Source organism: Streptopelia decaocto (genome assembly GCF_964273445.1).
Source record: "Streptopelia decaocto genome assembly, chromosome: 1".
NCBI lineage: Eukaryota > Metazoa > Chordata > Aves > Columbiformes > Columbidae > Streptopelia > Streptopelia decaocto.
Window position 1 is genome coordinate 181935254 of NC_138663.1, and position 27732 is coordinate 181962985.

Sequence of the window (27732 nt, forward strand, 5' to 3'; positions counted from 1 at the left end):
TGTCATTTTAGCCAAATTAAGTCACTTTTGTCTTATGGTTCCTCCCTCTGATTTAGAAATAATTCCACTGGTATGTTTAGGTATGTTTAGAAAAAAAATTACCTCCTTACAAACCTGGAAAAGATTTTAAAAGTGAAAAAAGGCTGAAAGCAAACCCACATGCTACAAGTGAATTATATTCTCTAAATTATTAATTGCTCAACAAATCTATTCAAACTAGTTATCTCTGCAAATCTATTCAAGGCTATTGAATAAAAGCAATTCCAAGCATACCCACAAGCCCACTTTAGCATGCTGGATTGAGAGCACACAATAGGCAGTTGTGAGAAAACAACTAGAATTGAAAATAATCCAGTTTAAATTCATAGCAGGTTTAATTTCTGATGGTTTTCTTTAGCACGGCAAAAACTATGGAAATATACCATGCTGGTTGAAAGTTTCTTCATTTATCACCCTACTTACCTCACAACTGTGTATAAATGGCTAAGTTTCCCCACATTTCATATAATCCTTTTAAGTCTTTAGTTCACGATCATAGGATTTCCCTTGTTGAAATGCCACCATAGACAAGTCTTCATTATTTCCTGATAAAACTACACTATCATTAGCCAAGAACATAGCATTTTAAACAAACAAACAAACCAACCTACAAAATACAAACAAAAATGAGTCATCATAATTCAACAGTGTTTGGAAACTAAGTAGAAAATGGATCATCATCCAAATTCCAAGTTCTTTGTAATGCTAAGACTTGATTTGTTAGTAGAAGCAACATTTCCCTGTGTATTTGTGCAGAGATCAGTTACGGCCACTTTAATAAGACATTATATGTATGATAACTGTCCAAACTTTTCAACGCAGCATGAATACATGTTTTTAACCACACAATGCAATTCAAGGAGAACAAAAAAATTAATATATGTACTACTGTAAATTTACTCCTAAAAATCTTCTAGCTTGCTATCTTAGATTATGGTTTAAGCCATGAATATTTGCAATTTATCCAAATGGTGGCACATAAAGAAAAAGACAGTAGACATTTTGGGAGACATTTTATTAATATACAATTTTATTAGTGATGTACAATAGACATTTTAATTCTCTATGTATTCTTTCTCCTTGAAGTTTGGTAAATTCTTGTTCATATAGAAAACTACACAATGCTTTTTTTTGTAAGGGCCGGAAATCGTGAAAATCTAAGTGCTACAGTATATTTTGTAGTGATTAAACATGTTGTCCAGAAGAATTACCAGCCACTTCATTGAAGCACTCCTAAAAATGTTTCTGATCAAGTTCAAATGCACCTGTTCATAAATAATGATTGATGTGCTCATGTCCATTATACTGCTAAGTACAACTGTTTCCAATATAAAATACCGTTTCAATACATTTCTCCACCTGGACAACTAGATAATCTAGTCATATTTATTTTAACCAAGGCTAATACAAATTTACAAGTAAAGAAACTTCAGAATAATGATTTTTCAACCAGAAGCTTTACTTTGGACAACGCAGAAGTATATTGCAAGTGACATTCTGCAGCAGAAGCCGGAGGCTTGAGAACAACAACTAAGAAGGGCTAAATATCAGCAACACATGCTCTTACAAGAACTCTGACCATTCTGAATGTTAACATTAAACACCAGGTACTTCAGTTTGTGCGCCTGTCAAACAGCCAAAACCTCCACACACAAAAAGAAAAATATCTCACAGAACACAGTATTTCAGAGAGCATGTTAGACACTGGCATGGCATTTCTCAGATCAAATTGGCAACTGAAATTTAACATCCAAATGAGCTTGTTTTGCTAAGGTGACTATTTCAGAGAGCTTCACCACCTGAAAAACAGAAAATCAAGACTTAACTTCAAAACAATCTCAACTTGAGTGAGCTGGACCAATCTTTTTAAACAAAATAATGGCAGAGGATCAGCAACATCTTAAATAGGGGCTGGAGGGGTGGGCAGGGGGCAGGTAGTAGATTATAACTTAGTCCGGAGCTTCTTAACTTCTGCATGAAAGATCAGTCAAGTCTTTTAGAAAACACCTCACTGAGTTATACAATGTCTGGTTCTCATTTACAACCAAGTACCTTGACAAAATGCTACAAGTTTTAAAGTTTATGTGCTACTTCATTTTCCTGAGAGATGTTGGGTACCCACTCACAAGAGATTCTATATATCTAGAAGCTATGTCTCCTCTGAGCTTTTGTTGCAAGCATTTCTGGATCTTATTTTGATAACTTATAGAGCCTCAATTTCTCTGGCACAATAACTCAAAAGCTCTATCAATTATTTCCTGCTTAGAATCAAATATTATAACTAAGTGGTTCTTTAGGAAAAAAAAAAAAAAATTCAGAACTGTAAGTTTTCCTGCGATACAAGATCCACCCTCTAATTTTTTGCAGATCAAAAATTTTCATCTTTACTCTTGCTATACATTTGTAATATGTTTTTCTTGCTCACATTACCTAACTTGGAAAGCACCAAAAGTATTAATACACTAGAATAATTTGCAGATAGTTGTTAACTATTTAGGTAGGAAAAAATACTTCGAACATCACTGGTTACAATCACTGCTTTGAATGCTCAGCTAATTACTTTGATCTATCCTCATCTATTTGTTTATCCCCCTCACGGCATCACCTTACGTAAACCTGTTTAAAGAATTACCTTATCAGCAACATATAAGAACAACTATAAGCCTTTCAAAAAGTGCTTCTACAGACACAGGTAATTGAAGATCACAAAACTAATTTGAACTCCATGTGCATGGCACCATGATTCAGCTGAGAACTTTAGATTCAGCAGCAACTTTAGAAGATGCATCACATAGGTGAATATACAGCTTAAAGACCCGTATGTACTGCTAGGGAAGATTTCTGTTGACCTAACCAAAGCTTGATCAGCCTAGCAGATCTTAATTCTACTCCTTCAAACAGTGGGCCATACTGTCCAGCTAAATAAGTTCTTCCTCCAAGCAATTCACAGCTGCTTCTAGAGGTTAAACACCAGGAAACTAAGCAAAAACCAAACACATACACACAAAAAAAAATCACAAACAACCTGTCTGAATATCTAATTATCTTATAAGGACAATCAACTATGTGTCATTTTTAATCATGCACACTGAAATATAGTAGTCTACCAAAGGAAGTGTTACAATGCATTTTTCAGTTACCTAAATGAAAGTATTTTTTTCAATTAATAAAGCTAAGCTCTTAGCCATTCCCCTACCAAAGAGAGGGACTCATCTTGTCATTTACTGAGGTTTTAGTTTGTGTTGTTTTGGTTTTGTTTTCATTTTGGGGTTTGTTGGCTTTTTGTTTGGTTTGGTTTTTTGTTGTTGTTGTTTTCTTTGCTTTTGCTGTTGGGGTTTTTTTAACTTATTTTTTAATGTGCTTGGCAGGGGCCGGGGGGGGGGGAGTCTCCAACACAGAAATTTCTGGGGTATAACAGCTGCTTAGTTCTTTTCCTTACAAAATATGTACTTATTAATTTGTAAAACATTCGTTTCAGGCCCTGATAATAACCTAAGCTACCTTTAGCTGATTTAACAGAGTTTCAGCTTTCAATATTCTGCAACAGGTGCTGTGTTCTGAAAAGGGTACCTGTAACCAGCTTTCTTACCATTTTTGCAGCTTCATCCAAGTCATCACACGCGAGGATTTTGAGGCCACTAGCTGTTATTAAAGCTTTGGCATCATCAACTCGTGTACCTTAAGAAACAGATAAAATGCCATTCTTATTGAACAGGAGACTACTACCAGAGTATTCTCATATATTTTTAAGAAGTCTGTTCCAAAAGTAAATTTGTGAATAAATCTAGAAGACAACAACTTTAATAGTTATAAAAGCAGAGAAACTCTTTTTATTAACTTGCCAATCATCATCCAAATTCAAGGTTTGCCTTATTTTTCCACAGTCTTCAGCTTACAGGCAACTTGCTACGCAATATATAAGCTCAAAATGATTGGCTAACATGGACAAATATATTTAACATGTACTGAAGCGCACTCACCTTGCAACCGTACCACAATAGGTATCTTTAGGTCCAAATCCTTCACTGCCACTACGATGCCTTGTGCTATCACATCGCATCGCATGATGCCACCAAAAATATTTACCAGAATAGCCAGTACCTACAGAATCAATTACAATATTCACATTAAAAATGGCCAGAGGCACACCAGACAAAAGCAGCACTGAGCCTTTCAGCCTAAGGAAAATTTAAACTCCATAAGTGTAATGAGGGGCTCTGCAAAAGATGGGGAACACTTCTGTTCTAGAGAACATCAGCAACATAAGTACACTTCTATAAAGTCACAGCAGAACAGTTACTTGAGAAAAAACCCTGTTGCAAAAATGCCTGTCCCAGGAATCTTCCACACTGTCCTTCAATCCAGCCTGAGTTGCAGGCAATAGCCACTTCTCTTACAGTGTGTATTCTGTGTAGCTACTGCAAAAGACACACACTCATTTTGTTTATAAAGCCATCACTGTCCATTACTTCAGAATATTCTGAGCATGATTAATAAAGAGAGCTGTTCAATTTTCTTCAAGCAAGTCAAACAGACAAAACGTGAATGAAGTCATTTGTCAACTGTTTATCTTTCCATTTCTAACATTATTCCAGCAGAGGTACCTCCACCACCAGTACCTGCACATACTGAAGAAGCCATGCTAGAGAACACAGAAAATTTACAAAACCCACACACAAGACAATGTTTATACAGTTTACTTAAAAACCAGTATGCTTGGAGGTAAGCTATCTGAAATACGTTTTATTCAGGAGGACTAAGCATGAGGTTAAGGGAAAGTCTTTTCCTACTCAAGTGGTGGAAAAGAGGGGTAAAAAGAACACAGTCAATGGTGAAAAATGCAATAAAGTAGGAGCAAAAATGGGTAGACAGCCTTGGAGGACAGAATAAACTTAACAAAACAAAATATTAATGTGCAACTGGTTAATAAACAATAGCTTGGTTCTCATTATCTTGCAATTCGACTAGCTCATTTGTGTGACATTGTTCTTGCTACTGCTACTAAAGGGTAGAAGCAACTTCGACTGGCACCCCAGAAGGCTGTTCCAAACACCACCCGAACTGAACCCAGAATGTAGCCAGGGTGCGGTCTGTGACACCAGTGGGCTGTGCTGCTGTTTCACTTTCAGCACCAGGAGTTCCAGCGACAGTTATAGTTTTTTGATAAAACAGTGAGCAGCTGAAGGAAGGCAGAAAAGGAAAGATATGTTAAGAACTCTGTTTGGACACTACGTCCATGCAGCAGCAGAGAATTATCATTGCAAGAAATTGTTCCAAATCAACAATCCCCATATTCTTCCTTCTCATCTTCTCTCTGTAATTCAGGTGCTCTGTGCCCCTCACTCTTACCTCAGTTTCTTGAAAGACCATGAAGAAAGAACAAGTCTGATGAGGAGCAGCTGAGGGAACTGGGGCTGTTTAGCCTGGAGAAAAGGAGGCTGAGGGGAGACCTGATTGCTGTCCACAACTACCTGAAAGGAGGCTGGAGAGTACAGGGTGTTGGCCTCTTTTCCCAAGTAACAAGCGACAGGATGAGAAGAAATGGCCTCAAGTTGTGCCAGGGGAGGTTTAGATTGGATATTATGAGAAAATTCTTCATGAAAAGGGTTGTCAGGCATTGGAACAGGCTGCCCAGGGACATGCTGGAGTCAACATCCCTGGATATATTTAAAAGGTGTGTAGATGTGTTTAGGGACATGGTTTAGAGGTAGACTTGCCAGTGTTCAGTTTGTGGTTGGACTCAATTATCTTAAAGGTCTTTTCCAAGCTAAATGATTCTGAAACACTATTGAAGAGTGTGTCAGACCTTGTATTTGTTTACAAAAATCTTTTCAATGGGAAAGAGACTAAGCTTGTCTGGAACATCACTCACTGCTTGTTTCTGGCCCTTTCCAAAGATGAGCAAGTGCTGCATAAAATTCTGGTGCAAAAGTAGCACACCACTACCAAGTCCTGCAAGTCTCTCCCACCTTTTTCAGCTACCTCTTTTTCATATTTTTCTTTCTTTTTAAAAAGTCCTAAACTGTCATCGAGTCCCCACTAGGATAATCACCTCTCTCATCAATACAGTCCCTGCAGTGTCCTTCTCGGATGGTAAAGCTCTTCCTCTAGTTTCAAACAACTTCATATTTTAATAACATTCAGACACTTCTCATAACCTTTTGATAGAACAAAACATTAATGCCCTTTATTGACGATTTAGATGAGGGGACTGAGACCATCATCAGCAAGTTTGCTGATGACACCAAGTTGGGAGGGAGTGTCGACCTGCTGGAAGGCAGGAGGGCTCTGCAGAGGGATCTGGACAGACTGGAAAAATGGGCTGATTCCAATGGGATGAAGTTCAATAAGGCCAAGTGCCGGGTGCTGCAGTTTGGTCACAACAACCCCCTGCAGCGCTACAGGCTGGGCGCAGAGTGGCTGGAGAGCAGTCAGACAGAGAGACCTGGGGGTACTAACTGACAGGAAGCTCAACATGAGCCATCAGTGTGCCCAGGTGGCCAAAAAGGCCAACGGTATCCTGTCCTGTATCAAAAATAGCGTGGTCAGCAGGACAAGGGAAGTGATCCTTCCCCTGTACTCTGCATTGGTGAGGCCTCACCTGGAGTATTGTGTTCAGTTCTGGGCCCCTCAGTTCAGGAAAGACATTGAAGTGCTGGAGCGAGTCCAGAGAAGAGCAACAAGACTGGTGAAGGGACTTGAGCATAAGACCTATGGGGAGAGGCTGAGGGAGCTGGGGTTGTTTAGTCTGGAGAAGAGGAGGCTTAGAGGTGACCTCATCACTCTCTATAACTACCTGAAGGGAAGTTATAGCCAGGTGGGGATTGGTCTCTTCTCCCAGGCAGTTAGCAATAGGACAAGGGGGCATGGGCTTAAACTCTGCCAGGGGAAATTTAGGCTGGATATTAGAAAGAAATTCTTTACAGAGAGAGTGGTCAGGCATTGGAATGGCCTGCCCAGGGAGGTGGTGGACTCGCCGTCCCTGGAGGTTTTTAAACTGAGATTGGACATGGCACTTAGTGCCATGATCTAATAAACGGACTAGAGTTGGACCAAGGGTTGGACTCGATGATCTCTGAGGTCTTTTCCAACCCAGTCGATTCTGTGATTCTGTGATTCCAAATCCATTACAAAGTTATTTTATCTTAGATTGCATACAATTAGCACCTTAGTAAGTTGTTTGTGCACAGCAAAGTGAACATTCATCTCTACAAGCCTATGCATAGAACAGACCCAGCTGCAAAACAGGCTCAACAGCCTGAAGTTTCTGCCTCAAAGATTTCTGGGAAGATTCAAATACAGCTGTAACATCAAACGGAGGACACAAAACTGCCTACTCAGTACACAGTCAAAGAGCCTATTTTTTAAAAAAGGGAAAAAAATTCAACAGGTTTTCAGGCCATCTTAATTTGCACCAAGATGTAACATCTCCTTTTTCTTCCCTTTTTAATTTCATGCTTATAAAAAGATGTTTTCTGGAGAACACACACTAAGTATTGTCTTTCAAATCACAGCCTGTTTTGCCACTGTGTAGGACCTTGATATACTGACTCTTCTCTCACCTTTTTATCAGAGGTAATAAGCTTGAAGGCTTCAGTCACTTGATGCACTGTAGCACCACCACCAACATCAAGGAAGTTTGCTGGAGTTCCACCATGAAGTTTAATTATATCCATTGTGGCCATAGCTAAACCGGCACCATTGACTACAAGAGAATAAAGAACACATTTAGGAATTTGGTCTATACATCCATTACGTCATTTAAAATTCATTGAATAGAACATACCTAAGCAGCCTATGTTTCCATCCAATCCTATATAGTTGAGATCTGCTTTTGCAGCTTGCCTGTCTCTTTCATCTTCCTGTGTCCAATCCTGCATATCAAAGATCTTCTTCTGACGATACGCTGAATTACTGTCAAAGTTTATCTTTGCGTCCATACACATCACTGAAAGGAAAAAAAAGAAAAAAAAAAGAAACAGACCATCATTTAATACTAGAATAACAGCTAAACTATTACATGGATATGTTAAAGTATGTTAAGTCAAACTTGGCAGCTAGCTCATGCAGTCCAAGTTTTGCTGAAAAGACACACTTAGCACTGCTTGTAAGTACAAGATTCTCTCCAGTTGACCCGCACAATCAGTTAAGTCCCTTTAACTGCACAAAAAGGGAAGATAACTGATTCCTTGAAATACTCTAGAAACAAAAAGGCTTACAAGCTGATAAACCTAAGCAAACTATGTTTTAGTAATTGGCATAAAATTAATCCCTAAGGAAGGTCTCTGGTTTGGGTTTTTTTATTCACTCTTAGTTTTCTGCTTTTAGATTAAATATATATATTGTATGTGCATGCACATAAGTACAGAAAAACACAATGAAAAAACACCTGAATTTGAAGAAAAGGTGTCAAAAGAATACACATAAAAGTAAGTTTCACTTGGATATATTAATAGCAGGGTGATGTGGAAAACCTAGAGTACTCTTTACATGAAAACTAAGTTTCTCTCTGTACAAATGTGACACTTCATTTCTACCCCTCAATACAGATGATATAAAAATGACAAGGCACAAGAAACAGACGGGAGAGACTGCTCCCTACTGTTCATCTAAGCAATATTATTAAGAAAAACAGTAACAATAGAGTAACTGTAAGCTTTGATGAAGGAGCTACATTCATGTTTAAATTTAAAACTGTTGTAGCTGAGTTCAAGTACAAATATGTTCCATGGGCTTATTTTTTGGTGAGAGGAGAACTGGCTGTGATTGAACATCAACTAACTATTCTGCAACTGGATATGCTAAAAACCTTATAAACATCAAGATACCACAAACACCCAAAGTCTTTCAATACATCAAGCATCAAATTCAACCAATCATTCTCATGCCCAAGTAAAGGCAGGAGATTTCTAGAAGGTGCTGCTATTCTGGTTATCTATTCACTACCAACTTTGAATACACAAGATGGCTCCAGTTTTGATTTATGAATTTTGAAAAGACCCAGTTTCCAGGAATGTCTTATACTTGGTAGCCAAACACTCAAGACTGGAAGATGTGTTCATCTTTAATAAATAAAAAACAGGAAGCTCTTTAAACTTAAAATCCTACTTACCACTTAAGAGCAGATATCTACTATGCTTAGATTTTCAAATTTGTAAGTTTTATTAAATTTGGTTTTCAACATACCGTGCTAATGCTAAGTCCTCTTGCTCTATACAGCTGAAGTTTTAGCAGTGCAAAGCCACTAATTTAGATGTACAAAAATGACAAACTCTTACACAAATTAAAAAAAAAAAGAAACAAAAAAAACCATTACCAACTCCTGATGCATCTTCCACCATAGGATTTATTTCTATCATGGTAGCATCATATTTCAGAAAGAGATTATATAATTTGATCATGTTTTCAGCTGCTTCATCTACCAGATTAGAAGGAAATCCCATCTTCTGGGCAAGCTGAAAGTAAAAAATTGGTTATCAGTTAACTGATGTTTGGAGTTTGATTTAGTTACAAATTAGGAATGGCCCAGTTTAGCTATATAATTCAGTGTCAATTGAATTTATAGATGTAGAACCTCTCCTGTCTTCCTGGGGAAAAAAAAAAAAAAGGTGACTCTTGGGTTTTAAAAGATTGTTTTCAACACAAAACACTGCATTTATCCTGAAGAAGAGCAAGTAAAAAGTCACAATCATGTGCCTTTACAGAGCTCTATAAAAGCTAGATAAAGCACTGCTATGCAGGATTGGATTCACATTGACTATCACCTAAAAATACTTAAATATCTAGTTCAAGTCTGTTTCAAAATGGTTTGAGACAACTCAGCAGGTTCAATGCTTGCACACTTCAAAAAGTTTAGAAGTGACCCTCCCACCCTTGCTAATGTGTACTTTTCCACATTAACAATTACCCTAACAGCTTGCTCCTTTTTTATGCCTTCTACTATATCAATGGGTTCCTTAATTATCGCATCAGGATTCTCTGCAGCAACATCTTCAATATTGACGCCACCCTGAGAACTGCCTATCAGCACAGGACCCTAGAATAAAAAAGAAAAAAAAAAGGCATAAGTAATTTTATACCACACAAATGAAACTTAGCTCTTCTCATAAGATATCTCACAGCAATAAAACCTTGTTGTTAGTTGGATTTTTTTTGGGGGGGGGGCATTGTACTGTTATGCTTTTACTGAGGAGAATGTTATTCTCTATTCAACACATGTATATAATACCTTTTAATAACACTTTGCAAATTTTAAGGTCTACGCTGAGTTGAATTTCTTATTACAAGGAAAAGTTTCCTTTGTATATACTGCAGCAGAGCTATTAACACAGACATACTAGTTTTAAATTCTGATAGAAAGATTCAACTTAATAATTATATACATTTTATGTTCTAGGTTGTCACCAGGAAAAGAACAGCCTTTTCAGCTCCCCCTTCTCCACTCACCCCTACCCAAACACACACTGAATGCCAGGCACTCATTTATTCATCCTGCCAAGCTCCAACTCCAAGGACAAACCTAGGTCTGCAGAACCTAGCGACAAATTACTGCAAACTACTCCTGTTCAGCAGGATCACAAAACTCAGTAAATATAGCGTCACTGAAAGTAAGTTACAGAGTTCTGACAAAACTGATCTCAATTATTCAATAATAAAATAAATTAAGAAACCAGAACTGATAACATTTGCAGCAGAGATTTTTTTTAAAAGTGATCTAAATCTCAACAAAAGCATCAAGGACTCACTACCATGCAACCTAAAAATCCCTCCCCATGGGAACAGTCCTCCAGTTTACAGTAGAGACATACTTGCATCATTTAAACCTACCTACCCTTATCACCACTGTGTGTGGATTATGACAGCTGCTGTACTAAGGCAGCATTTCATATCAGCACAGGACTTAAACATTAAACAGCCTTGTAACTATCGACCAATAGTTACAGAAAATGCAACACTGGGTTAGAGAGTGATACCCATCCCACTGTCATTCCATTGACATCCTTCCAAATGGAAACATAGAGATGGTGGATTATCCTAGGTTCAACAAGTTCAACCCAATGAACATTTCTGGATATTCATTTCCTGAACAGAGGCAGGAAGCTACACACACATTATAAAACCAACTCATTGTTCCACAGAACTGACCAAAGTGAACAGTTTTGCTTAAAACATAAGACATCTTGACACCCGAGACATCAAGTTCCACTTTCAACTGCCTATTTTACAGACTTTTTTCCTTCCCTTAAAGGGTGAGTTTTGCAGTAACACCAGGAATACATAGTCTGGTATTCAACCTTCACACATCCTTCTTTTGAAAGGCATTTCCTCATCATAAGCATCCTAGAAAAGTCACAGCAATTACAAGCACATCTGAAAACATGACTTATAAAGCCACCAGTAAAAACAAAGTACATCCCAATCAAGACAATAATTCACACAGCTATGCTCTGTATACACTAATAAGATATTTTTTATACAAGAGCAAGTTAGAAAAATGTTTCTTTTCTTTATATAATTTGCTTAAATCAGTTACTGTAAATTTTATTTCCACTGGGATGCTTGCTTGAATAGTACACAATTTTAAGATTATAAATTCCTGCCATTTGCAGTATTTTAATGCCACCTTGTGGTAAAACTGGAGTGTGTACCATAGCATTTGGATCTTCCCAGCTTATAATAGAGTATAATAGAATGTAGGCACACTAATAATATAATTGTACTAAAATCCAACACAACCAATACCTTCCTATCAGAAAGGACACTACAGACGAAGAGGAAAGAAACAATACAACATTGAACCCCTAATTTTGCAATTTAAAAAAAAGAGATTAAGACTAGTTTCCTCATTTCTCCACAGAAAACTATTTCTTACTCATACCAGAGATACTCTCCGATTACCAAGAGCAGTGCCTCTGCAAACTCTTAAGCATCTGGACAGACAAATCCCAGTTTCTGCTGAGCTTCAGAAAAAAGGGTTCCAAGATCTCCTTTACCCTGGCTTTGCTGAAGGTATTTAGCAATTCAAGCTCTACACTCCATAATGAAACACTAGTCTGTCAGAAAATACATCGACATATTCCAGTAACTGGGTTTGTATTGTAGGCTAAAAGACTACATATCCACACATACAGAACGTACAAGCAGGAAAGAGTATGGCTTTCATCTTCCTGAAAGCTCTGAAAACAGACTTCTAGGCCCACATTGTTTTACAGTAGTATTACTCCGGAGTTGGTAGGAAAGATACTGGCACTCTCAAAACTGAGGGACACAACTGTGCACCTCTAGGAACCTCTACATACTGGAGAAAGAGGATGTTTGATTTATCCAGAACCACTGGCTCTTCCAAAATACTTTTACTTATCACATTCCTAACACTCTTAAATAGTGTGTACATGTACATGCACACACATAGCTGTATTTTTAAACTAAAGTCTAATAGAAGTATCTGATAGATAAGCACAAACTAACATCAAAATGAAAATAACTCCCCCATTCCACCCATCTCCCCTTCAGCCATATGACTCTGAACTTCAGTTATGGCTACTGATATTATTCCTTAAATGTAAATCACAGCATTACATTTTTAAAGCATTTAAACACTAAGGCAATCATATAGACAGAGATACTAGGAAACAAAATATAGCTCATGTATATTTCTGATTTTCAAAAGCAAGTGACCAGTACAGTAAACAGTTTTGTTTGGTTTTTAAATTCAGCTACAACAAGTTAATTAGTTTACTTCTATTTTTAATATTACTCACTTGAAACGACCTTTCCATTGTTATTGCAAAATAGTATTCTCTCCTGGGATATCTGCGCTCACAGACAAATACTTGGTTGCATATCCTGCCCTTTTCTCCTGTCTGCTTGGTAAACAACTTCTTTCCAATCATTCTGGAGGAGACAGCTTTTGCTTCTTCTGGACTAGAATAAAAGAAGCTCAGAATGTGACAAAAACTGCTGGAAAAACAGAAAGCAGCATAAAAAAAAAAATCTAATTTTTGGTATATTAAGGCTAATAATTAAAATAGTGATTTTAAACTAAGCAGCAGGTTCAATTTATAATGTGAAACTTTTAAGTTTTTCCACTTGCTCAGATAATTTAGAAAGAACTTACGAAAAAACTATTTTCACTCCTCCTTTGAGGCCACCTTCAAATGTTCCTTTTCCTCTACCACCAGCTAAAACCTGTGCTTTTATCACAAGATCCTTTGAACCTGGAATGAAAGAAAACCCAGCATTTGTCATCTGTGACAACTAAAACAAATTGCCCCAGGTAAAATAATAAAGGCTGTTATTACCCCCAATCCAACACTCAAATACATGAATCAAAGACTGTATTGTAACTCACACAGGTTATTCCAAAAGTCTCAAACCATCCATAAATTGCAGCTTCAGGCTGTTCTGTGAACAAACTTTGCTGAGTCAGTATCCGAAACTGTTGATACTTTGAGTGTTCTGATACACCTTTAATGTGTGTTTGAATCACAAATTATGAAGACACTAGTATCTCACAAGATGAAACTGAATATCCAAAACACCATAATCCAATGTTTTCTTCTGTCAAGTACAAACATCCAATATCTGTAACCACTATCTTCTCAGCAATGATACGTAACAATAGCACTTACTCAAGTCAACTTGCAGGTCACTACGGCTTCCACTGAGCAGAGCACTGATGCATAAGCTTGAGTGCTTTGCAGAAGTCAGAGGCCTAAGCAAATCTACTGTTTTTCCCAGAATAGGCAGAATGAGTCCTTTAGTTGCATTTAATGGTTTTAAAAGCCCTTTTTCAAAATATTCTTCTAGGCAGAGGAGACTATGTGTTTAGGTTCAAAAAGTAAGAGAACATAATCAACATCAACTCAGATATTCTGAAGCATCATTGAAAGACAGAAAGCAAGAAAAAGTTTCATCAAGTCAGTAAAGGTGATAAAGGAAGTACAACACAGCCCTGAGTTATTATTAAAGTTCAGTTACAATCAATACACTGCAGTGAACAGCTACACTGCAAGATGTAAGAGCTGCCCTGTTCGCACCTGTGCAGCATATCCCATCTTTTCTCATGGCACCATTAGCTGAGCCACTCTGGTCTTTTCAAGTGAAGAACGAACTTGCTCTTCTCTTAAGATATGAAAAGGCAGCCATGGAAAAGCCCCAGAAAAATTACAGTACTTATAAAAAACAGCTGCTATGCATACTGAAAAATATTATGTCACACAAATAAATCGTGCTAATTCCTATTTTGGCCTCCATCCTGCCTGGCCAGATATATTAAACTTGCAGAATATCACAAGCTAGAGTGACTATATGCAAAGGGAATGCTCAAGTTACTACTCCTAACTACTTGTAGATGTTATTTCTTGACTGTCAACCTAACAACAGACCTCTGAATCCACAACCAATGAAGTCCTTTGGCACAAGAAGCATGAAGGTTATAAATACACAAGTATATGTTGACTTACTACAGTCTATTATCTAATATGTAATTCAGTTTCTGAAGATAATTGTTTTTTTATAGCTAAGTACTGGCAATCAAGTAAGTTAACATGCTTTATAGAAGTCACGTAAAACAAGACTTTGGCCTTTTTTATTCATGAGACCAACTTTTATGCAATTACTTTAAGTAAAAAGCTTGCTTAAGGAAACACTAAGCCTCAGGTAAGAGTAAGATTATAAATAGTAGTTTCATGGATAAATAAAGCCATATGCTCCAACACACAAGCTTAAAAATAAAGTTCCATCCATTTGAACACAATTTACCTTGTATGTACGTACAAACACAAAATTTGGAGGACCTTAACTTATTAGTTAAGTTAGTTACTATAGTTAGTATAAAAGAGAGAGGAAAATACTGTCTTCTTTGTGAAGAGAACTGAAAAACAATAATATTTTTTTAAAAAAACACATCACACCACCACACTTGTACTTGCTCCCTTGCTCACAGAAGATCCATTTGGCCTCCTTTACAAGGAACTGAAGTGACTCAAGTATTTAAGATATAAAATATTCACACTATTATTTAATTTATTGTTTTGAGCTTTCTACACAAGTTTTATATCTGAGAAGATTCAAAACTGATAGTAATCAAGATTAGGAGATTTAACTTACAATCCAGTAGGATGTTCAGAAGAGAGGCTCCTATTTCTCTACCCTACTTTTAATCTCCTACACTAAGCCCAGAAAGTAAAAGCTGCTTCTACTGAGTTTTCAGGAAAGCCACAAAGTTCACCCACAGGCAACTCCTTAGTAGCAATTACTCCTCCTAGAAATGAAGATCAGAATCTGAACAAGTCAGAAGCAGATGCAAACTAAAGCTCTGATTAAGGTCTCAGCTGGGAACACTACATTTAGCCTTGGGCACCATCATAAAAGTAATTTTCAATGGGAAAGACTAGGATGATCAATAAAATGAAGAGGTTCCCTTACAAGAAGAGACTAAAAGAGCTTCACACTTCTTTAAATCTATTGAAGGAGAGCAAAGCAGGAATGTGATTGTGGTCTTTGGCCATACCTGGTGAGGGACAGAGCAAGAACACACAACTACATCAAACATTCTGTTTCCTGCTCTACACCAGCCAAAAACAAATACCACCTACCAAAGGAAATCAATTTTAAAATGGTGCAAGAAAAAAAAAAAGACACTTCTTTACACAGAAGATAGTAAAGCCTGCCAGGAGACATGAAGCTAGATTAAGAGATTCAAAAAGAACTTGGCAGAGATATTCTCTCTGATATTCCCAAAACGACAGTTAGGAATGGCCTGATCCCATGGGATATTTCTTAAGAAGTTAATTATTATGCATGATTATACTTCGGTAACATATAAAAACATCCCAAAAAAGTGTGTGAGAAACAACTTGAAACTCTTCACAGTCACTTTCGGCCATAACAAAATTGTCATTGGACTATCCCTTATGCAACATAATGCAGCAATTGGGGCACTAATTAAGCAGGATATTAATGATTTGTAATTTGTTTTCCTGCAGCACTACAAGCAAACTAGCTGCTTGACTGCATAAACACATAAAACTTCAAGGGTTATTTGACCAGCTATGTTTACACACAATTAAGCTGCACAGATGTACCCAAAACAAAATTCAAGATAACATGACCCCAAAAATCTTAACTTAACCAATGCAGAAAGTTTATTGTTCAATAAACATATTTTCCTACAGGCCCTATTTAACGTGACCCTAAAACTAGGAGACAGAAGCATTTGGTCACACATCTCATATACAGTGTTACAGCTGCAGTACTATCACACAACCTGACACAGCAGAGAACAACTGATAGGCAGTAACCCAACAAAAAACTTAGAAACCGGCAGCTAACACAGTTTTCTACTCGGTATCAACAGTTGTGCCCTTCTGTTTTGCTTACACTGCTTTGAAATACTGCTAGGCTTTTGTTGCAATGAAAAACAGCAGTTTCTGTCCCAGAAGAGGTATCCACACACAAAGTTTGTAGAGTTTACAGCAGCCTACACCACAGAACAACACCCTGCCTCCTGTCCTTGGCTTTGCACACCAGTCTCCTTTCTCAGGCCAGCATAAGCATTTGCACAATCATGTCTCGAGTGTATCAGAAGAACAACTCTGCTGAAGGCAAAAGCTAATCCAGCAGATAGTACTTCTATAAGCCTGGGCACTGTGTGACGAGCACACATACGGGGACACTGAAGTGCGAGGGACAGAAAGCAGGACATCTGCTTTCAGCAGCAGTTACAAATCGTAAAGCCTTAACACCAGGCAGTAAAACAGAAAAACAACAAACCTTTACTACAGCTAGTGTCTCGCAAGCAGGCTATAGATGCAAAGCAAGAAACTCAGAAGAAGCGTTTGCTAAGAGCTGCATTTCTGTACTAATGGCAATTAACACTAAAAGTGTATGGAAGTAAAACAGCTTGAAAATAATCAGGAAATGTTTAGAAAATTAAGATTAGAGACCGATGAAGGTGCCTGGAATCTGCAAAACAGAAAGCTAGCATCTGTTTAGGACACCAGAAACCTATACATTATTAACACCACAGTTTTTATCTTCAACAATGCTTTATTAACTAGCTAGTGAAAAAGTAATACAGTCAGGAAACAGCCCGACCTTCTTTTCTACCAATACTAATGTTTACTGATTAGAAGGAATAATTTCTGATTTCATAACCCAAGCTTTCAAACTGGGTGAAAGGTCTCTTTCTCCTCACATGCATGCTTTGATCTAAGTAAAACACAAATAAGAGGCGAGAAAGCTTGTTGTTCCTTTTTATCTCTGAAGCTTTCTGTGCAAGTAGAAAGTCTGATGATTAGGGCAGACAACTTTTCAATAAAATGTTCTGTTTACAAGTTTCCATTCTGACTTTTGTGAAATAATTTTAATGGCCACTTCTCTGCCCAATGCTAGCTGTAGCAGCAGTACTGCTTCTCACCTATTACAAACACCTTCATGATAACTATGCAAGCCTAATTTGTTCTGACAAAACAGACAACAGTAGAAGGCAGTGACAGGTTAATAACACAGGTGCTAGTCAAGTTCTCAACTACAAACTTACCCTGGGAGAGGGACCAAGACTCTTTTGCCTCAGTTATTCTGCATTTAGAAGTTCCATTTATAACACAAACCATTTTTTTTTCCTTGTTGCACAGATACAATAAAATCTCCAAGTTTAAACAATAGTGTTGTATTTACTGGAATTAGAGAGGGAAAAGATGGGCTTGCAACTAACAATTATCAACAGTTTCAACATAAAGAGTGTGCTGACCATAACTCTGCCAACACAGGCAGAGAATCTCTTCAGAGTATACTGTCTGAGTTTTGTTAGTAAGTACAGTTATTTAGAATTTGACTTCAAAATTGCATTTTTTCGGCATTTGAAACTTTAGAGTGTTACAAGAATCATCGCATGCAAATCAAAAGTATGATTACTGAAATAACTATGTGCCAGGAATCTTCATTCTTCCACCGACTGGACCATACCAGTCAGGAGAGCAAACAAGATGTTTCACGCTTATTACAAAACATTATTTTCTACGCAAATACTTCCTGACATTAATCAACTGCATCAAGTTTTTCATTGACTCACCAGACAGGTTTGTTTCTGGCAATATCTTAAGTTAAGCAATCAAAATATAGAGGTCAAAAATTGGATGTACTGGTTAGACAACTTATTTGAACTAGTGATTTATTATCAACAACATGCTTTGCTATTAGAACTCCAGAGGAATTAAGTGCTACAAAAGAAAGCAAAGGCTGAAGCAAAATGTAAGCTTAGGGTGCCAAAAAAGTAGTGTTTGCCAGACTTCAAGTAAATGTTTGGTTTCTAGATAGATAGAAACCGACAGAATGGGAGGAAGATGTGCCAGGGGAAATTCAGGTTGGACATTAGGAAAAGGTTCTTCCCCCAGAGGGTGGTGGAGCACTGGAACAGGCCCCCCAGGGAGGTGTCACAGCCCCAAGCCTGACAGTGTTCAAGAAAAGACCGGACAACACCCTCAGACACATGGTGTGAATCGCAGGGTTGTCCTGTGCAGGGACAGGAGTTGGACTCGGTGATCCTTGTGGGTCCCTTCCAACTCAGGACATTCTATGATTCTACTGCTGGTTATCTAGAGATTTTGACCAGGTAAAGCAGGAACATAACTGGAAAAAACCCACTTAGCACTGACCACTGCAGCAGGTTTTATTTAACACCTGGGACATCTCTGCACAGGTTTGCCACCTTAGATCATCATCCATGTCCTACTGAATAGGATCCCATCTGCATAAATGCTCTGGAGCTTCAGACTCCACAAATAACCTAAAAGACAGCAGTTAACATATTCAGGCAGATAATTCTCAAACAGGGAAAACTGATAATGGCAAAGCAACCAGAAAGTACTAGGAACAAACTAAATGTGAGCTTTCAGCGTAATAAAAAAACTTAATCACAGACTAGCAAGGAAAATGTGGCAAACACTAAGAAGAAAACCACTCCAGCTTTTGTGCCACTGTGATTGAATACCTATTATTTTGATGAGTTAATAAAGAAAAAGCTAGTACTCTACCTAAGAAAATTATTGTATACATTGTACTAAACTTTGGTTTCTGACTAAATAAAGCCTGAGATCAACAAGCCTATTTATAATCCACTCAGGTTTACACAAATTACTTTAAAAAAAAAAAAAAAAAAAAAAAAAAGAAAAGAAAGATACAGGTTGTATGTTTAAGCAATAGAAAAAAAAAAAAAAAAACAACACACAATAGCATTGAAAAGAACCTGAAAGGTCTTTAAACATTAAAAATAACTAAAAAGGTCTGAAGAGGAACATCTCTTGGTCATAGAACTGTCTGCGGGAATGCAGCCAAGCTAATTACTTGAATTATTCCGTAAAAAGAATACCAAAAAATATCATTCCTTATAAATCACACTGATAAGAAGAATGACTAGATCTCTTAAACTGCAATAGCAAAAATAACAGCAGACTCCATTGCTTTCAGTTTTCTTTTAAGAAATCTGGCGTAGAAAGCTGAAATGTTATGCACTCAGTTTCTCAACGCCTCCTGTTCTGTACAGCTTTTTATTTTATTAAAATGCGACAGTCAGCCATGAGCATAAAGGCATGGGATTCACTATCTTGAAGTCCTACAAAACTACCAGAACACAAAAGCTACTTCAAGATATTAATCACTTTAGAACTCTTACCTTTCGAATCATAATGAATAGAAATATATGCTTCACATAAAAGAAAAGCAGGCTTTTCTACAGGCATGTAATGTGTCACTCCCTTCCACACAACTGTCAACAGACAAAGTTAACAGGAAGCATCAAACCTTCAGTTACAGCAACACACACACTTCCATAGATGCTTAGCAGCAATATTACACATTTCAAAGAGCATGGTCTGCTGAGCTATCTGCTATCACACTGATGAAGCATCTGTTCTTCTATAGTCTTTAGGCTCATTAGTCATGTAATTGATAACAAATCCATATCGGCTTCTAAATCAGCACCAGTCACAGTACTAGATGGGACACATGCATAGGCTGAAAGAAACCACAAACTTAGAGACAATCAATACATTCTGCAGCCTCTTATCAACACTATGGAAGATAATTTACTCAGCTGACTTTCAAAACTTAAGTCAGATGCTCATGTAACATATGAAGAGTCACATATTGCAAAGCCCACAAAGAACTAAAAATACTTTTTTCTTTCTTTCTTTTTTTTTTAATCAATAAAGTATTTAAAACTTCACCAGATACAAGTCTTAGCTCTGAGAAGAATGCATTCTTTCAGTGGCACCAATGGGATCTGGATGTCTTAAATGGAGACGGTGAACTACTGGAGGAAAATGAAGCAAGCAGTGACATTTATATGAGGTCCAAACCTGCCCCCAGGGACTGTATTACTCACTAGTAGTTATTTAAAAATAATACATAGTTACATGAACCAGTATGTGATAACAATTTACTTGAAATGAGACTGAGGGCTCTTTATAGGAAAAAGCTGCTTGCGATAAGTACCAAATTCTAATGATGACTCTCAACAGCCAGACAAATATGAAAAGAAAAAGCTATATACAAATCAATATTGTAATAATTACAATGGCCAACCTTGCCATGACACAACACAAAATATTTTCAAGAAATAGAAGCGTAACAATAATCAGTTGTAGATGCAGCTAGCGGAGCTGAAAAGAAGCACTTGTAAGAAATCCGATAGCTGCAGAAATCAAATCCTTAACAAAAAAAAAAAAGTTATCTTCCTCAATATTCAAACCATAAGTGATCTGTTATCATTGCCCAAAAGTTTCTCACAACATCTAATTTAATCTCAGTTCCCTTTAAAAATATTAGAAAACTGTTATAGGAAATAAAACAATGCAAGTTCAGATAATGTCTTTTACTCCAAATATGTTTCAAGATTACTTCACATATAGGTAAATGATTCGCTCTCTTTAGGACACTTTGGTCTTAAGCAGAAAAAATACCTAGTACAAGACAGACTATGATGTGGAGAGGAAGCACCCTTTCTGGATTCCAGACTACTTCATCTAACTTCGGACCTCAAGATAAGCATCACTTTGAATGAAAATCTAATAAATTTCATTATTTTTGTTATTTAAAGAGTATTTAGTGTAGTCTTTGAACTAGGCTCTAATGCAAACTGCAACATTTGCATGCCTCAGCTTGATTCTACCACAAACTAGTTAACTTCACATGATAATAATCCTTGGTATGGTTAGGCTTTGGCTTTGTTCACACAACAGGGCCACAATGATTTAGCTACAGCCACAGCTGAACTATGATAAACTCTGTTAATGAGAAGGCTGTATTTGTTATACACTAGGATAAAAAGTGTTAGTAAGTATGGTTATTTAGAATTTAACTTCAAAATCGCATTTTTTCAGCATTTGAAACTTCAGAGTATTACAAGAATCATTGCATGCAAATCATAGCTGAACTATGATAATCTCTGTTAATGAGAAGGCTGTATTTGTTATACACTAGGATAAAAAGTTACCCACTTCTAACTGGAATGATGCATTTGCAAAAGGAAGGAAATCCAGTGCCAAACTTGAGTTTACAGAGAGCATGTTTCTGACTAAAGGTTATCAGGAGCATGTAGATCAGCAGAAGGGAGACAGGGCAAGCAGTATTAGCAACTATCTTTGTAACAGTTTAGACAAATATTTGAAAAACCAGTTTAATACATAAAAAGAAGCAAAAGATAATCTCCTATCTACCGACAACAACCGTTACATGACAAAAATAAACAATGAGTAGGTGGACCAAAAAAAGTAAGATTTTTTTCGTCCTGCTAGAGATTTGGTTTGCTTTTTTTTTTTAAGTACATACCAAACAAAAAATAGTAGGGAAATGGTTACAATAACAAAAAAAGATCTCAAACACTGGAGCAAAGAATAACCTGTCACTATTCAGAATGAGTTCTGGACTATGTTTGAGCAAAGCCTCAAATACTTAAGCTGCTGCAGTGTGTTGTCCTTTGGCGAAGTCTTCCCTTCCACTTCTCAAGTACCAAAGTAAGCCACAGTATCACACACCAACTTAAAGTATATGGCTGACAACCAGAAGCCCTGAATTCCTTTATTCTGGCTTACTGAAGGATGCCAACTCAAACACTTCACAATTTCATTCTTCTGACCCCAAAGAAACTACACACGGTCACATACTCCAGATAAAAGGCAAGCCTATGAGAAGCCATGTGGATGAGAGAGAGCTAAAAACTAGCTATGAAACAGACCTACTTTGCCATAGTTCTCCTCCCTGAACAAGGAACAAAACAAAGGAATCCAGGCCTGCGAGTTCCTTTGCTGTCTATCGAAAAGCCACAGGTAAAGGTTGTCTCATTTGACACTAGCAGGAGGTCTGTGCAGATATTAATGTAAGAAAAAGAGTATGCCCAGTTTGTGAAGTTTAAATCATGCTACAAGCTCACTCTTAACAGAAGGCAAGGGACTGAATTTTAAACCATTCTCAGAAGTATTTTAACACATTTATTTCACACTAATGAAGTTATAATTTTGTATCATTTACTCTCTAATCAGAACAAGACAAAGAAGGCAGGCAGACAATACTTGAATTTCTAGGACATCAGATCTGAAGGAAAAGCAGCTTTTCAATTTCTGTCTACATGACAAAGTAGCGTAACTTGCTCTAGAAAAAAATATCTTATCTTTCAGATGTCATTTCTTGCATTAAATCCGCAGGAAACTCAATTGAATCTAACAAAACCTATAACCTGGGAATCACTACAAATGTATCCATTTGGAGTTGAAACGAGATTAATGTATGTGCATATGGGAGTGGAATATGACAAGCAATGTCCTCCATTAAAACTCTATGATTAGCCTATGGGGAAAGGGAGCTCTAAGCTAAAAAAAAAAAACAAAAAAACAAAACCCACAAATATTAATGCCAGAAATGATAGAAGTTGACTTGGGTGCTATTGCCAAACCAAACCCCAAAATTTTGCTACGACACATAGCAGGTAAAGTGGCAAATCAATCAGCAGAATCAAGTCTTAAATGAAAGATCTAAGATCTTAAATACTTACTAAGTAAGTATTTAAGCACCAGGCAAAGAGATTAGATGCTTTTTCATCAGCGAGCCAGGAATTTACCGTATAGCTAGAAGCCATCAAAGTTCCCCCCTCTTGCATGTAGTTGCATTCTGCCAGAACAGCACATTCACAAAGTAATAGGATTTTACCCTTCTTCTACAGCCCAAAGGTAAGGATCCTTCACATCTCTGCTCTATACGAGATTTTGGACTACAGAAGCCTCACCTGCCACCACCACTGAAGCCTTTCCACACAAGATTTCCTCTAACCTTGCTTGAGAGCAAAATGAAATCCATGATTTGCACAAAGTAGAGATTATTACTCATATCAAATAAGTTCAGGTAGTTCTATTAGTCTAGGCTAATACAGTTTATAACCTGCCCCATTCCTTCTAAACAAGACTCACAAGTTACAGGAAAAGTATCTGCAGCATTTGGGCTACAGGAACAATGGTGCCTGAAATGTACGTTCACAGCCTTCAGTGCAAATAGGATCAAGTCCTTCCGCATTGGAATTTCAGATAAACAGTTTAGCTTTATAAACCAGTCCCAATACAGAGGCAAAAGTGTCTTCAAAACTAGGTCACTTAACTTATTCCACTACATGAGTGTGCACTGAGCAATCTTAAGCATTAGGTAACTTCATATAAGGAAGATGTCGGCTCCAAAGTAAATACTCAAATTGGCAAAAAAGTTGCTTCACAGGAAAGGGCTCTCTTAAAGAGGCAGTATATTCAGAACTCCAGAAATGTCTTACCAGGAAAGACAGAAAAAGTAGTTACACCATGTATAAATCCCATGCCTATATTGTATATGTTCTCTTTAATATTATACCTATTTCTTTTGCTATTTTGTAAGCTTCATCTGGTGTCCTGGCAACTACTCCATGTGGAACAGAAATGCCAGCCTCCTGCAACAGTCCCATGCTCAGGTATTCATGTAGTGACAGCCGCCTCTGTTGCTGTTGTTGCACCTGAAACCCATGATTATTGAGTATTCCTGGACTTCCACCAAGTACCTGAAGGAAAAGGAAAAAAAAAAAAAAAGAAAAATAAAAGAAAGGAAAAAAAAAAAAAGAAAACACAAACAAAAAAATGACTGTGTTGGGAAAAACTGCTCTCTTTGTTTAGGTTAATAAAGTCTACATATTAAACAAGTACAGTTTAGCGTACCAATGAAAACACCTGATCACTTAATCCTGCATTTGTACATTATTCTTCCATATCAGTCAGTCATGTCAGGTCTGGTTTGGGAGACTTTACTGGGGCAGTGGGAAAGAGCTGGAGAAGTTGCTACCAGTGACAAGGACCGACAGGGTTAAAACACTCTTAAGTATTTAGTTAGCATTTAAGTACTTTAAGGAATATATCTGTAGGGAGAAGAATCTTGAGGAAGTTTGAAAGCATCAGAGAACAGAGAAAAGCATGCAGAACAGATTAGTTCAAAAGTTTTGGTAGATTGCCTCCTGCCAAACTAAGAACTAAGTTCTGGGGAAAGGCAGCAGAAACGAAGTTATACCACCTTCAAAAGTTGTACCCTGTGAATTTAATTTGCTACAGAACAGACAATTCAGCCTTCACATAACTATCATGACACAGAAAAAACAACTTAGGGCCCATTTCAAACATCTACACTGAATCAGAGGGTGCCAAAAGTGTGAGATAACTTTATCATTTCAAATGCTAAGTAAAATAAAACATGCCTAATATTCAGCCCCGGAAATTACAGTGTGGAAAGAGTCTCAATTTCATCTGCAAAAGTGATGTACAGAACCCCAAGAATTTCTGTCATATAAAGCAAAAAAAGTGAGAAAACATCAAAAGAGGTACTACATGAGCAGTGCTTTTTAAAAAAAAATAAAAGGTACCCCATGGACTTTTAAGAAGACATACCTTTCCAAAGGGTATCTTGTAAAGTAACTGTATTTCATAACAAGAAAATTATCAACCACAAAAGTAAAAAATGTTTGCCGCACTCTTCACATTTCATGATATAGGAACATGATCTTTATACACATATAAAACAGCAAATCTACTGAATTCAGCTAATCCATGTACGCAGATTAGCACTGATATTCAATGCAGACTACAAAAACGAACTTAGATATAAGCAAATTTTTGCATTTACTTTTTATTTTTCAGTAGGTACTATTGGCACAAGTAGCACAAAAATCAGTCTGTATTACAAAGTTTCTAGTAGACTATGTTTTTAACGTTTTGTTTTATTTTGAATAAAGTAAACATGCAGACAACGTAGAAGCTTTACCAGGACATTTCAAGCTAGCAAACAGACAGAGCCTATTTGAGCTCTAAAGGATTCCTCCTGCAAACAACAAGCCCTTTCCTTGGCATGAAACCCAAGCAAGAGGTGCTGACCGCTGTGGCTGCTGTTTCTGGCGCTGTCTGATCAGCTGGGCTGCGTGTAACACGAGAGGGGAACTCAGTGCGACCTTCCTCCATATGGGGAAGGAGAAGAAAGTCGTAGGGAGAGTTACACACTTCAGACTCCCCAGATCATTTATTTGCACTGTGTTCCAGGAGTTCTACAGACCAAAACAAGGCCACACCCCCAAAAATGGGTAATGGTTTTAAACTAGAAGGGTGATTCAAGCTAGATGTGAGGAAAAAATGTTTTATAATGAGGGTGGTGAAACACTGGCCCAGGCTGCCCAGAGAAGTGGTAGATGCCCCATCCCTGGAGACATTCAAGGCCAGGCTAGACAGGGCTCTGAGCAACCTGACCTAGTTGAAGATGTCCCTGCTCACTGTAGGGTGCTTTGACTAGATGACTTCTGAAGGTCCCTTCCAATCCAAAATATTCTGTGATTCTATGAAAAAGCGTTTTCAGGAAACAAGAACAGAGACTGGGGAGATGCAAGCTGGAAGGCGTTCACTGGTGTGAGCCCTGGTGTGAGTGAGGTGGCGGTCGAGTCAGAAACACTGGGATTCCCAAGCAAGTGAGGGGAGGGGAGTCTGGAAAGGAAGGAAAGGGGAACCACGCCGGGAAGATCCGCCACAAGCAAGCAGCTGCAGAGGTCCCGCGCCACAGCCGAGCACCGGCTGCCAGCCCCGCCGCCGCCACAGGGCCGGGCAGGACGGCGGCAGGAGGGGGCTGAGGCGGCCGCTCCTCCCGCCGTCACTCCGCACGGAGTGACCCCAACCCCAGCCGGCCCGGCCCGGCCCGGCCCGGCCCTGCCCGCTCCGGCCCGCCCTCTCTCCCGCGAGGCCGCTACCTTCGCCGTGGCGCTGCCCAGCGTGGCGCGGAGGCCGCTGCCCCTCAGCCCGGCCGACACCCGGCTGCAGATCATGGAGGCCGCCATAGCCGAGCCCCTCCGCCCTCAGGTGCCCCTGCCGGCGCGCATGCGCTGAAACCGAGACGGGGCCGGGGGGGACAGAGGGGACGGGGTGGAGCAGGAAATGCTCGCGCGACTCCTCTGCCTCAATAACAACGGCCCGCGGCGCCGGGGGAGGGGCGACTCTATGGTATGTGAGGGCCCCGTCCATGCCCGGGTCGGCCGTGCTGCCCCCTGGCGGGGCGGGCAGCTCACCGCCTTCCCAGCCTCTCGTTTTTGAACGACTTTTGTTTTAAAAAAAGGTTATTTTCTGACAGGGATCCTAAAAAGGGTTGTAACCCCCCCGCCCCAACTGTCCCGCCCCGCCAGACCTGGCTCCCTTCTGCTGTCCCCACCTCGGTTTTGCTTCAAAATCCAACATTTGTCATTACTTTTACTCATAACTGAAGACCCAATATTTCTATGTATTCATCCCACAGCCCTTTTTCACTGTCCCTACACCAGGCTGCTCCGCCCGGGACGCCAAAATCATTTCTGGCTCATGCAGCTCGAAGCTTCGCCTCCACCTTTGCAATTTAGCGTGTGTATGGTCACGTCACTAATGAACCAAAGCAGGGGATAGACGCCTCTGCAGAAACCAGTGAACAGACTTTGTGAGTCCCACAGAGGCAAAGCTTTTTCCTTCAAAATAAATCAGTAATGAGGAAAATGGTAGTGGCCTGGGAAAATGCAATTAGAAAACAATATCTAGAATGGAACAATCTCAAGAGGGGACTGAAAGTCTGTATTCTTAAACCACAGGCATTTATTTCTCTTGAGTTGTCACTGCTGGCTGAAGAGGCTCTCTGGTTTAATGGTACTCATTAATCACACAACAGTGTCCTCCACCAATAACAAGGAAAGATGCAGCTATTTCTGTACATCACGGATGTCAAAGCTATATCTAATCCGAAGGAAAGTCATGCAGGTGTTGTGATTCTCATGAGTTTTGTAACTGGAATTACCCAATAACTGGACAAGCTGCATTTTTTTTGTTCCGAAACTGAAAGTGCACAATCATAGCTTCTCCTTGGGTAAGTATTGCAAAATCTAGATTAACCGTGGTTCAGTTGTTTTGCTTCTGGTCCTCTGCTGTCTCAGGGTCACCTGTTAGCAGTACAGCAAGCTCAGCTTAGCTCTGCACCTCCTGTGTTCAGATATGCAAGGCAGGATTATGTGTCACTGAACCTGTAAGCAGCTGCTAAATTTTGGGAGACTGTCCAAAATTTTCTGCCGCTGCTGATAAAAGATTTGCCTCTGCCAAAGGGTGGAAGAAAAGGACTTAAATTTTGTGTTCTTTCTCCACC

General features: G+C 38.5%; 1 protein-coding gene across 1 annotated transcript; it reads right to left on the minus strand.

The window, feature by feature from the left end:
* Positions 1 to 1039: 1039 nt before the first annotated feature.
* Positions 1040 to 26481, minus strand: SUCLA2 (succinate-CoA ligase ADP-forming subunit beta). The gene is made up of 11 exons (XM_082076008.1): positions 26327 to 26481; positions 23929 to 24112; positions 13157 to 13256; positions 12801 to 12963; positions 9947 to 10075; positions 9356 to 9494; positions 7826 to 7987; positions 7602 to 7744; positions 4020 to 4140; positions 3629 to 3717; positions 1040 to 1838 (listed from the first exon to the last, which is right to left on the minus strand). Exons 1-11 carry the CDS (start codon positions 26411 to 26413, stop codon positions 1764 to 1766), a joined length of 1392 nt encoding a protein of 463 aa, XP_081932134.1. The 5' UTR covers positions 26414 to 26481; the 3' UTR covers positions 1040 to 1763.
* Between the last annotated feature and the right edge of the window lie 1251 nt (positions 26482 to 27732).